Genomic DNA, 12606 nt, shown 5'->3' with positions numbered 1-12606 from the left:
ACAATTTATCATTTAGAGTGGAAGACATCATTTTCCAAAAAGCATCACAAAAAACGTGAAGAGCTACAGAAGATGTTTTCGAAAACGTTGATTTTTCTTTGCCTTGTGGGCCTTTTGACACCGCTATGGAGCTTTCCTTTGCCGGTTCCAGATGGTAAGATAACCGCGTGTTTATCCATTTAACCTTACTACACTTTCCCTTTTCAATTTTTAGTGTCCGATAATTGAATGCAAAATGCTCAAAATGCCGGCAAAACTGGCGTTATTTTCTGAAACTAACTTAGCTGGGACAATGGCATGTATCATCACTGGTCTTCTTCATATGAAGCAGCGTTTTCAAAAATTGGAAATAAAATACACAAGTGGCAATTTAAAGTATTCAGCTACTCGTAGTTTTAAATCCGTTGTCAATTAATTTCATCGGTGATGCAGCATTTGTGCCAATTCTTTTGTATAATGAGACATTTTACACTGTCTCCTTCCTTCCGGAAAAGTTTTTTTGTTTACAGAAAGTCTAAGGCTTTGATTAATTGGTTTTGCTGCCACAGTTCCTTTCACCCTGCGAATATCAGTCGATGCAGAATAAAAGGCAGCCGACACGTTGCTTCCACATAGTTCAAAATATTCTGCAGTACTTAATATATAAAATACATGTTTTAGTGTTTATTTAATTTAATTTACCATCCATTCGTATGATGGGGAAAAGTCTAAAGTAGCAAAAAGAAACCTCCCGCCAAAAAAATGGCATTTTGAGATCGCAAAGACAATTTCCTTGAAAAATGGGCAGTGGCTATTTTCCACTGCAATGTTTTTACATTTGTTTATGTTAATAATAAGGCTTTCATCATTATAAAGCGTTCATGTTAAGATCATATGCATCTACTTTCTGTAAGAATTTTTGTATTGTGCTAATGACAATTCCTTGCAGTCTGCGTTTTGAGTGCTGTAAGAATGCGATTATTTCGGCGGTAACAAAGAGAATGGTTAACGCGAGCGTATATCCCAAGGCCAAGCAGTGCAGTGTCCTGTTAAAATTTTTAAACTCTTAATTTTTCGATCTCAGGATCTCTGCTTAGAAATATAGCTTTTGTTTATTGCTTTAAAGTTATACGTATTGCATCAAGTCTAATTAAAGAATGCATTTACCTCGCTTTCTTCTTTAAACACAAGATCGCGGCACTTTCTAAACGATATTTGCTTTTGTAATGCTACTTTAGGATTGACTTCTTATTTAGTTCACATATATAAACTTTAAAGGCCGCCTTCGTCCTGCTTAATCGACGAAACAAATTTGGACGAGTCATCTGATAGATGACAAATTACTTCGACAACTTATTTAAGGCACTCAACAATTATATTTGATGCATTAAAAAGGATTTAAAATGCTTGCAAATTCGATGATGGTTTCTCCAAGGCTTTGGCAAAGTGAAAACCATGAAACACGTCTTACTGCTTTGCTCCTTTATGATGCTCAGCATATAGCCTCTTATCGTCGGAAAATTAGGTATTTTACCACAAATGATTTTCTCGAGAAAATTCCTGAAAAAATTCCTAAATTCCAACTAGTGACCCATACATGTTACATTTCTCAATCATAAAAGTTTCATAACGCAGTATACGTAGTTAATCGCAACCAATCGTCGCTACGAGATTTTTTATTCGAGCCATGACATTTCTAAAAGATGGTGCCTTAGGTCTTTTAGTATGAAAAACTTCCTCTCGTACGTTGGATACAATGCCTAAAAATGCAAAAATGAATATCAGTAAAATACTCTTCATCAGGCTTCCAGCAAGGTTGCTGCAATTATTCCTCTTTAACTGACGGAAAGATTGCGTTTTAAATAATAAGTTTCTAAAATGTGCTATAGTAGTTATTTCCTTTTGTCAAGTTTTTATAAGAGCTAATCGTTATAATGGTTTCTTACTCCTACTAACAATATATGCACAATATTAGACTTGCTCCAAGTCGCAACTATTATCAGTATAATACTGTAAGTAATACTGTTTTAAGGTGGCCACCTCTATCAAGCCGCCACAGCCACCTTTTGGCCGTCCCGATTATCGTTCTTCTATTGTGATCGCCCCTATTTAACGGCCAGCAAGAATGTGATATGCCTTTTTCACACGGTCCTGACCAATAAGAGTGTAAAATAAAAAGGTGACGACTGATAAAATAGTTCTAACACAAGTTAAATTTGTTGTCGTTTCTACGTGATTAAATGATTCTTTTCCATGCTACTTGCACTACAATAACGTGTCCTATCTAAAAGGCTTTACGAAAATATCTGACGAAACTCTGTAAAGCGGCTGATCTCTATTAAGTGGAAACTTGCCATTTCCCCGAGAGTGGTTAATAGAGGTTCCACTGTATATGAGGTATAGGAAGTTATACTCTACTTTTACTAACAACAGAAAAATGTGTTTCTTTTTTCTAAGAGGATGACAATCAGGATGATGAGGATGAACGCGACGCCGACGATGAAAGTGATGGCAATGGTGATGATGATGGTGACAGTGATGATGACAGGGAAAATGACAATGATGATGACAATGGCGATGACAATGATGATGACAATGGTGATGACAGTGGCGATGACAGTGATGTTGACAGCGGTGAGAATAGTGGAGAAGAAAATGGTGATGAGAGTGGCGATGACAATGATGATGACAATAACGATGACAGTGGCGATGACAATGATGATGACAACGGTGATGATAGTGGAGAAGAAAATGGTGATGACAGTGGCGATGATGACAATGATGATGACAGTGTCAATGACAGTGGCGATGACAATGATGATGACAATGATGATGACAGTGGTGATGACAATAATGATGACAATGATGATGACAGTGGTGATGACAATAATGATGGCAATGATGATGATAGTGGCGATGACAACGATGATGACAATGATGATGACAATGATGATAACAGTGGCAATGACAGTGGCGATGACAGTGACGATGACAATGATGATGACAGTGGCGATGACAATGATAATGACAATGATGATGACAGTGGTGATGACAATAATGATGATAATGATGATGACAGTGGCAATGACAATGATGATGACAATGATGATGACAGTGGCGATAACAATGATGATGACAATGATGATGACAACGTTGATGACAGTGGCGATGACAATGATAATGACAATGATGATGACAGTGGCGATGACAACGATGATGACAGTGGCGATGACAATGATGATGACAGTGGCGATGACAATGATGATGACGGTGGCGATGAGAATGATGATGACAGTGGCGATGACAACGATGATGACAATGATGATGACAATGATGATAAGAGTGGCAATGACAGTGGCAATGACAGTGATGATGACAATGATGATGACAGTGGCGATGACAATGATAATGACAATGATGATGACAGTGGTGATGACAATAATGATGACAATGATGATGACAGTGGCGATGACAACGATGATGACAGTGGCGATGACAACGATGATGACAGTGGCGATGACAATGATGATGACAGTGGCGATGACAACGTTGATGACAGTGGCGATGACAATGATGATGACAGTGATGATGACAGTGGCGATGACAATGATGATGACAGTGGCGATGACAACGATGATGACAGTGGCGATGACAATGATGATGACAGTGGCGATGACAACGCTGATGACAGTGGCGATGACAATGATGATGACAATGGCGATGACAATAATGATGACAATGATGATGACAGTGGCGATGACAATGATAATGACAATGATGATGACAGTGGCGATGACAATGATGATGACAGTGGCGATGACAACGATGATGACAATGATGATGACAGTGGCGATGAGAATGATGATGACAGTGGCGATGAGAATGATGATGACAGTGGTGATGACAATGATGATGACAGTGGTGATGGCAATGATGACAATGATGTTGACAATGGTGATGCTGAAGATAATGACAGCGAGGATGAAGAGGAAGATGATGATCGCGAGAATAACGATGATGGTGACGACGACGACGACGATGGCGATGACGATGACGATGACGATGATGATGACGACGACGACGACTGAGGTAACGATCCATATTTATTCCACGCCCTCAGCACCACCCGGAGCAAAGTAGGGCATAGACAATGACAATAAGACTGTAAGAAGTTTAACTGATCATTGTTAACATGTTCTTCAATTAAGTTACTGGTCATGCAAGAAATGGCTTATAAACATAAGAATACCTGGAAACTTCTATTACAACAACAACAACAACAACAACAACAACTTTATTTGCACCCTTTTCATTCAATTAAAATTAGCAATACAATAAATAAAATAAATAGAGTAAAGTGCATGGCTGCCCAGAATAACCACGATTGGCTAACAAGATTGGGCAGACATACTTAGTTTTTATTAAGCGCCTCATCGATTTTTTTCAGTCTTGTAAACATTTTCTGTTTTGAGCAGCGAACAGTTTTCCGGGATTGAAACTAAAGAAAAACTGCGAGCTTCGAGAAACAGTTAATGTCCAAGGAAAAATATATATGCAAATTATATACAAATTTATTCATTTTGAAATTAGAGAAAATATTTCCTTCTGTTCAAAACATTTAGTTGTATTCAATTAGCAATTAGCTTTAGACGAGCGTGTAAACGAAGAACCTCTTTAGTTTCTGCGGAATATCGCTTATCTTCCCTAGCTTTGCTAATACATTGTTAAAAAATTGAAATCAATATCCCTTCCCGTTGCTAGGCTAGCAGACCTGCTAGCAATGTAGTGATTTCTTCAAGTGATTGAAGTTTTTTGTGTTTTCGTATGTAACATTCGTAGTGACTAATGTAACGAGAAATACATTAACCAAAAGTTAACAATGGCGATAATGTGGAATCACATAAATATGCTTTACTTTTTTAGTGTTCCAGTCAGCAAAAGGTATAAAGTTACCAAAATCGGTAATCTTAGACGGGCGATATTACCCTTTTTGTGGCGGAAAAACATTTACGTTGTAATCAGAAGCTTTCAAGAAGTACGGCTGGTCGGAATTGGTCAAATTGGTAAATAAATTCTGTTTTTGTAGCTCTTAGTGAAGATATAAAAAACGCCATAAAATAGGTTGTCATAGCCGTATCAATAAAACCTCTTTATACATAAATGACGAAGGTGTTTTATCACATCTGATTATTCTAAAGTAAAATTTAACAGCTGTCTACAAAATGGAGACGGCGCATTCGGCGCATTTATTTTCATATGTTTTGTTAAGTAGATGATTTGAGGTCGTTAATTTGAATGAGTGTTTACTTAGGATCGAACTTAAGAATATTGCCAAGAGCACAAAATATACAAGTTATAATAATCCAAAATTTGTTGATAGTTAATGAGCAAAATGGGTCATTTACTTTAAAGAATTTCTGCTACAAAAGGGAAAGTACAGCTGTACCTGCAACATTTCACACCGTATCGGTCTCAATGGAAATTTGTACTTTTGCAGTCACTGCACGTTGTGGAGAACAGGGTCCCACAAAGTAACAATCTTAAAACTTTTATGAAACCAAAGTGTACCATTATAATTATATATGACATGATTTGCTTATGTTTTACCAGAATATTCTTAGCAAAAATTAAGCACATTTTATCAGTGACTGCCATAGAAAATACACAGTTTGTTTACGCTTTGATGGTTCATTGACAACTGGGCGTGAGAATGGCCAGGTGCCCATTTCAAACCAGAACTTCTTGTTTAAAGTAGAATGACGACGGTGTATTTTTACCCAGAATTCATCTAATAAAAAAACCTTCTCAAGATAAAATGTCCGTTTGTCATATGTTCACTCTCGAAAAGCTAAAAAAAGTTAGCTGGGAGGTATTGCTGTATTGGGACAAGGAGAAAGCCATTTTAAACTTTCCATTGTTTTCGGACTTGTGGGTGGGGACAGGGAGTCTGAACCTCCAGCCTCCCGGACCTTTTACTCCCGCTTCCCGCCCCTTTCCGTAGTGGTGCCCTCCTCTTTGTCCCATATCTATTGCAAAATATAACGAAACATTGTGTAATTTTACTCGTTTTCTCCCGGTTCCCGCCACCTTAGGAATCCCGCTTCCCGCCCTCTCTTCTCCCGCTTCCCGCCCCCTTTCTCCCGGTCACCCGCCCACTTCCCCCTCCACGGACTTGCACATTTACATTCCTGTGAATTGACTGCCATTCAGTTAATGTGGGTAAAGGAATATGGAATACGTTTTTTCTATGCAGTCCGGGTTCGAGACCATTCTGGGGTCATTGTGTTGTGTTCTTGGGAAATATAATTTACTATCTCAGTGTCATGCAACCAGGAGTATAAACTAGGTACCGGTGAACTTTTAGGCTTGCCATACAGAATGCTGGGAAGGGACCTGCGATGACCAGCACAGCAACTAGGGGGAGTAGCAATACTACTAGCCGCTTCATGTATAGAAACTGGAGTGGAGCGCTGGGTCTTACTACTACTTTACTACTTACTTAAAACTTAAAATGCCCCTCAATGATTTATCGTTTCACAAGACATTTTATCATCCTTAAAATTTCAAGTATCAAAGTAGCTATATGGACTAAGTTTACTCCTCCGTCGTGGGTATTACCTTAGCAACCAAAACCTAACCGTCCCACTTATTCTAAAAAGCATCAACATTGTCTCCTTCACCTTTGTCGGTATCGAGCTCATAGATAATTTTAATATTCCTCCTGTCTTTAGGAGACGCTTCCCATTGAGATCCATCTTTTCCTTTCACGGACCCCTTTCCGTTCCCCTCTTCCCTTCGTCTTACTGTTATTGGTTAATAACGCTGATCTGTCAGTAACTTATTTCAATCCACCCATAGAAACATAGTGGCGACCAGTGGGAAAACCAATGGCCTGATGACAGTTTTAAATTAAACCGAAATATTGCGACTGCCTAAGCTGATCAAATCTAATCTGGTGACTATCACCAGGAAGTTTACAATTTTCGGATTACTTTTTATCATTTGTTCTCAAACTCATTTATAATTTAGCAAGTTATAACAAAAAATTGATACCTGCGAAGGAGGTCTGGATACCCTGTCTTAATTAGCATATATCATTGCGAATTTATTTCTCCGTTTACTCCGTAGTTTTTGTTTCGATTGAGAAGATATTACAAACACTTGAGAGAGTTTTTCATGGGTTATACAAACACCTCAAATTTCGTCAAAAATACTCCTCTGCGCGTCGTAATATCAACTCTCCTCTCGGTGTTTGGATATCCCGATGAAACACTGTCTCTCGTGTTTGATATACAGTGGAAACCCGTTAATACAGACACCATGGGGGCATGCCAAAGTGTCCGTGCTATCTGAGTGTCCGTATTAAGCGGGCTCTAAGTCACGGACACATGTTTTATCGAGACAGAGACGACATTTTTACGACAACAAACGTTGTTCAATTGTTCAATTGTAAACTATGGAAACCTTATAGTCATTTGACATACTCTCTGAATAAAACTAATTTTATAGTACTGCTATTGAAATTAGTTGAAAAAGTCCGTGACTTTTCTTTATACAAGGAATACAGCAGACATTTTAACAGCAACCAAACGTTGTTTAGTTTCTTCTGTAACTGTGACCGTAACAAGTTTGAACTAGGGAAACCTTACACTCATTTACTTATACTCTCGGGCTAAACTGAATTACTTTATTCTTCTTGAACAGTTTCCGTGAAGCGGGGTTAACGATGTACAAGAGTTTTTCACTCGGGACACTGAAAAGTTTCCGTTGTCCGTATTAACGGGTGTCCGTAATTAGCGGGCTAATTATAGAGAAAATATGTGAGCTTTACGTCGGAACAAACAAAACTGTCCGTAATATCGGGGTGTCCGTAGAGCAGGGCTCCACTGTATTACTTATTTGATAAGGATATGCACGGAAGTAAGAAATATCAAGACCGAGGTTGTTGTACCTGCCGAAAACAGCCTGTCCACAGCGAAAAGGTTCTTCTCGTTTCATTTTATTTGGCCAAAGTGAAGCTTATATTGTTGGCTGGCTTGTCAATATCCACAAATATTTCAGTGCAAAATTCAATCAAGTGTGTTCGATGTAGAAGTTTGTTTGTTTGTTTGCGTTTGAGTAATATGGCAAATTATGACAAACTATAGCTTTACTTTTCAAAGTACTTATGCAGAAGAACAGAAACTAACTTTTACAAAAGATAAAAACTAAGATCCTAACTATCGTTTAATACTGAGAGCTTCCAAGTCAATAGACCTAACACAGCACCATTTATGCACAAAACAAATGTAAACCACATTTAACTTTCAAACAATTTCTTTTGACTTTTGAAATATGTTGTTATAAGTGGGTCTGAGATGAAGGTGCTTTATAAGGTTACACCCGACCAGTCGACCTTATCGCCTGATGAAGACTAGCAGTGTTCAGTCGAAACGTCGCAATCTACATCACAAGTGACACTACGTCGTGAGACAAACGAAAAATACTTTATTATTATTAAGACCGCATAATTAGCAAACTAAAACACAAGAACAAAAGTCGAAAACTCACGGATGCATGTATCTATGGCAGTTTGTTACTTATGTAGCGTTTTAATATACAACATGACAAATGACAGGAAACAGCGCCGTCAAATTCATTGTTTTGGAACGCATCAATCAGCAATAAAAAAACATGCACATTTATGTAGTAGCTATTATGCAACGAGTGATTTAACTGAAATACAGCAAAATTTGAAAAGGAATAATACAATTATTATACTTATTTTGTTTTTCCTTTTACTCTTTTAATGCAGGAACAGTAGGTACAGAAGTAGAATACAGTCGTTGGTTCAGCAAATGCTCGCTCTGTGACGTATCTACTTCGATCAAAACTCAGGAAAATTACATACATATTTAGTTGTCTACAGTTGACGTTGATAATGAGCTTTAATATACAATCTTCGTTCACTGTCCAAACTCCACGCGCGCAATTGGTTAAAATAGATCACGTGATTTTGCTTTACCTCGCGTCAGCAAACTCTGACAGTGCAGTATTGACAGTAATAAAGCACAAAAATCGTGCATTATTGAAAATGTCTTCAGCTTCAAGGCCTGCAGAAGTGGAAGAAAAATATATTCCTCAAATTATCAACGATCCAATACCAAACAAAATCGAAGAGGATAACAACTTGAAGCGTTTTCATGTTCAAAGTTAAACTGCAGCTCAATAAATACATTTTTGTGTGTGATTGACTTGCTTGCTGCTTGATTGAGAAAGCCATCGACTTGCTTTGAACAAGCTTCTCGCTGACTGTATATATTTATGAACTACCACAGCTGATGAACGATTTTATGAACCATTTTAAATTTTATTTCTGTACGGCTTATTTGTGATTTTTATATTAAGCTTATTGATCTAATCCCGTGTAATTATGACTAGTACACTTCTTATTTTTTTGTTTGAAGTTCGTTAAGTCGATGATCGCTTGTAGTGTACTCAGATTGTATATTAAAAGGGTTAGAGTCTGTCCGTTCGTGTTTTGTTGACAAATACACGCACTTGCTGACCTCACAATGAACTCGAAATTTTCAATACTGCACTCAGCTACGCCTGGTGCAGTATTGAAAATTTCTTGTTCATTGTGCGGCCAGCGCGTGCGTGTATTTGTCAACAAAACACTTACAACAGTCTCTAACCCATAAATATCTCATTATTTAAGTTAGTGGTACAATGGTGTCGTCGCGTTAACTTAAATTAATTTCACTAACTGTCCATCATTCACCCAAAAAACAACAGCGTTACCTTATTAAAAACTCTACAGTTTACCTTAATTGTTAGAAAGAACGCGACGCTATGGTGCCAAATTCTTATTAGGACCTAATGCTAACACTTGCTATCAGGAGGTATAAGCAATCAGGATGCCGCCGCATAGATGAGCCTTTTACTTGTTCGCTCAAAGTCAGGTTATCTTCTACAGTTGCTGAATATGTCAAGACGACGTTCAAGTCACGCAAGGAGCATTAAGATTCACCGTTGTTATCATACGTAACTGTCAATAAAACTAAAAAGTCTTTAGTTTATAGATAATTTGAACTGGACGAGAAATAAATTTAACAAATTGAATACCCGATGTGTAATATATCATTTGAGGTGTCCTGGTTGGCATTATTTCGTTGTGTCTGTTCGATGGTTAACTACTTTAAGTCAGTCGGTCTGTCCATAAGGTTTGTGGTAAACGAATAACTTAATTTGCCACTATCCGAGGAGAGCAGTAATATTGACAGTTGTCTTATTTTCTCTTTCCTGTCAACACCTACTTACCTGTAAAGCTATTTCAAACTGATTAAAAAGATTGTTCCACAATCGGTTAATGAGCGAAACCGTCCAGTTCAAAAATGGACAAACATAACATTCCTTGAAGTGTTTAAATTGTTCAGTAAGGAATATTCCAAAAGCTGCTTACGAATTTACTGTTGGTTTTATTTATCGAATTTCCCCAAAACCGTTATTTCTTTTTCTTTCTTGGGCTTTATTTTTTTAAGACATGCAGTTTGTCAAAACAACGGTAATCAAACTCTCCTTCTCTTGGTCTAATTAGATGCACCACATGTCATACATTATCAATATAAGCGTCGGGCAAAGAGGGTGCACAGAGACTTCAGTGAATGGTTTTCTATTTAAATGTGGGTTTTCATTTAGATAAAAACAAAAACGACATGAATACGGTTTACGTTCAATTCTTTTTCACACTACATTTTTTAAAAAAAAATAGATCCGAAAAGGCTAATTTGAAAAATATCAGCTTGAACATCTTTCACTGAACGGCACAATTCTAGTTACTCCGGCATGAAGATGAGGTTCATTTGCCAAAAATGGGTCAGTCATCACGACGGAACCAGAGAACGATGAAAACTTCATCTCTAACATACTGCTGCGTTTTCTTAGAGCTGTAAACGTTTTGAGTTAAAATTAGGAGACACATTAATATTATCTCTTGTTAGATTTATCTTACTCTTATTTTAACATAACGGTGAAACCATTTGATTGGCTTCGATACCCATAGGGCTTCCATTAAAGAAGAAACCAGCCTTGTGAAACATAGCTTTAACGTCTTTCAAAGCATATTGCTTAGAAATACATTCAAAAAGTAAACTCATTTTTTAATTTATTTGTTCCTTTGGTAAGACGTCGGCGCTGTCATTCTTTGTATTTAGTTTTTTGTAGTTAGTGCAAAAGGAATGCATCAGTAAGTTTAGCAACTATAACTGTGTGATAAATGACTCTTGTGGTTTAATATACTTCACAGCCAATTCTGTTAATGCTTTAAATTCCTTATTTAGACTAAGCGATACCATAAAATAAACAAGCCGGTGCAATTTGCAAAGCTTTAAAAAATCAAGCCAATACCACCTATCCATCATTCGCCCAATAATCAGTCATATTAGTAAAAAGGATCCCTTTTTTAAGTTAGTGGATAAATTCGTAACAGTGACATTATAGCGCCCAATGGGGGTAAAGTTTCGAAAAATAACGTTCTCCCAAAAGTAACGACATAGTTTCACGGTTAAGTTACTAGACTGGCACGACCCTCCAAAGGTACCAACTGGGCTAACGTGACTTGAATTGTTAGAATGGTAATTGCCAACTGATACAACAAGGTGTATAGACGACACTCGTTCCATAGTAATATATAATTGCTCTATTCTGATACAATGTGTAAATGCTTTGAACAAGTTTTATCCCTGCCGGTTCATATTTAGTCACAAACGCAAGCTGAATACTTGTTGGCGAAAGATAAATTGATTTTCATATTATATATGTTTTTGCCTCACAAAAAATGAATCTCCGAAATACAGTGGAAGAAACTGCTTAAATCGACCATTTTGTTCTAAACTGCATTGCGGCACAATCAAAGGCTTCATTTAAGTCGTTAATCATTCTAATATATTCAAGTGTTTTTTAATCACCTTGTGTTCGTTTGTAATTAAGTTGCTTCTAGAATCAAGGCCAATGAAGTCATAAGCACTTCATGGACGTCGTATTTGTTACTCATGTTTCATTTTGTATAAGTACATGGGCTAGGAAGAGTCTAAAGTTTAAAGGAAATTGTTTAAAATCTCTGTTTTAGTTAAATTACGTGCCTATTGTGAAAGTAGTAATATTACTAATTGCTATCTAATTTGTACCGTGCCAATACTACTGTTAGGTTTTTTTAGTTGAGTATATAAGCAATCTTAGTCATGAAATATAGAAGTTACAAGTTTCATTTTAAGTGTCTGTGTTAAATGTTTGTTTAATGTTAAGTTGCTTTTAAAAGGGCTACAGACAACGCTAATATGACACATTTATTAGCTGCTTTGAATGTTATCCTGGTTTGTTTTCTTACGAAATTCAGCCGCAGCCTACTGATATCCTCACATGATTATCGAAAAAGACCGGCACTCTCTTGCGGTCTCAGAATTAACAAGAAAGCTTCCTGATCTAATCACACGAGGCAATGACTAAGCGATTCTTTCTACACATGCATGCTGAGGTCATAAGTGTTTATCAGTTGTTATGGATTTTATTTTCCTGCCAACTGATATCAGAACCCACAAATAATATCATATCGTGGATTCCGATATCCGCTTGGTTATAAATTGCTTT

The 12606-nt window shown here is 37.2% G+C and overlaps 2 protein-coding genes across 2 annotated transcripts in view; both read left to right on the top strand.

Moving 5' to 3' along the window:
- LOC144656888 (uncharacterized) lies at positions 1-5795 on the top strand. Its single transcript, XM_078517136.1, has 2 exons — positions 1-154; positions 2437-5795. Exons 1-2 carry the CDS (start codon positions 73-75, stop codon positions 4065-4067), a joined length of 1713 nt encoding a protein of 570 aa, XP_078373262.1. The 5' UTR covers positions 1-72; the 3' UTR covers positions 4068-5795.
- A 6806-nt stretch (positions 5796-12601) lies between these two features.
- Positions 12602-12606, top strand: part of LOC144656899 (uncharacterized) — a 2443-nt gene continuing 2438 nt past the window's right edge. The window contains exon 1 of the mRNA XM_078517146.1: positions 12602-12606. This exon is cut by the window's right edge and continues 149 nt beyond it. The gene's annotated coding sequence lies outside the window, so the exon portion shown is untranslated.

The sequence above is a fragment of the Oculina patagonica genome, chromosome 6 (genome assembly GCF_052425735.1).
Source record: "Oculina patagonica isolate OP01 chromosome 6, crgOcupat, whole genome shotgun sequence".
Lineage (NCBI taxonomy): Eukaryota > Metazoa > Cnidaria > Anthozoa > Scleractinia > Oculinidae > Oculina > Oculina patagonica.
This window is presented reverse-complemented; position numbering and strand designations above follow the sequence as displayed.

Bases quoted from the DNA above. Each gene is read 5' to 3' on its own strand.
- LOC144656888 (XM_078517136.1), top strand. From the start codon at position 73: ATGTTTTCGAAAACGTTGATTTTTCTTTGCCTTGTGGGCCTTTTGACA. The intron at 155-2,436 runs GTAAGATAACCG...CTTTTTTCTAAG, and splicing joins TCCTTTGCCGGTTCCAGATG to AGGATGACAATCAGGATGAT.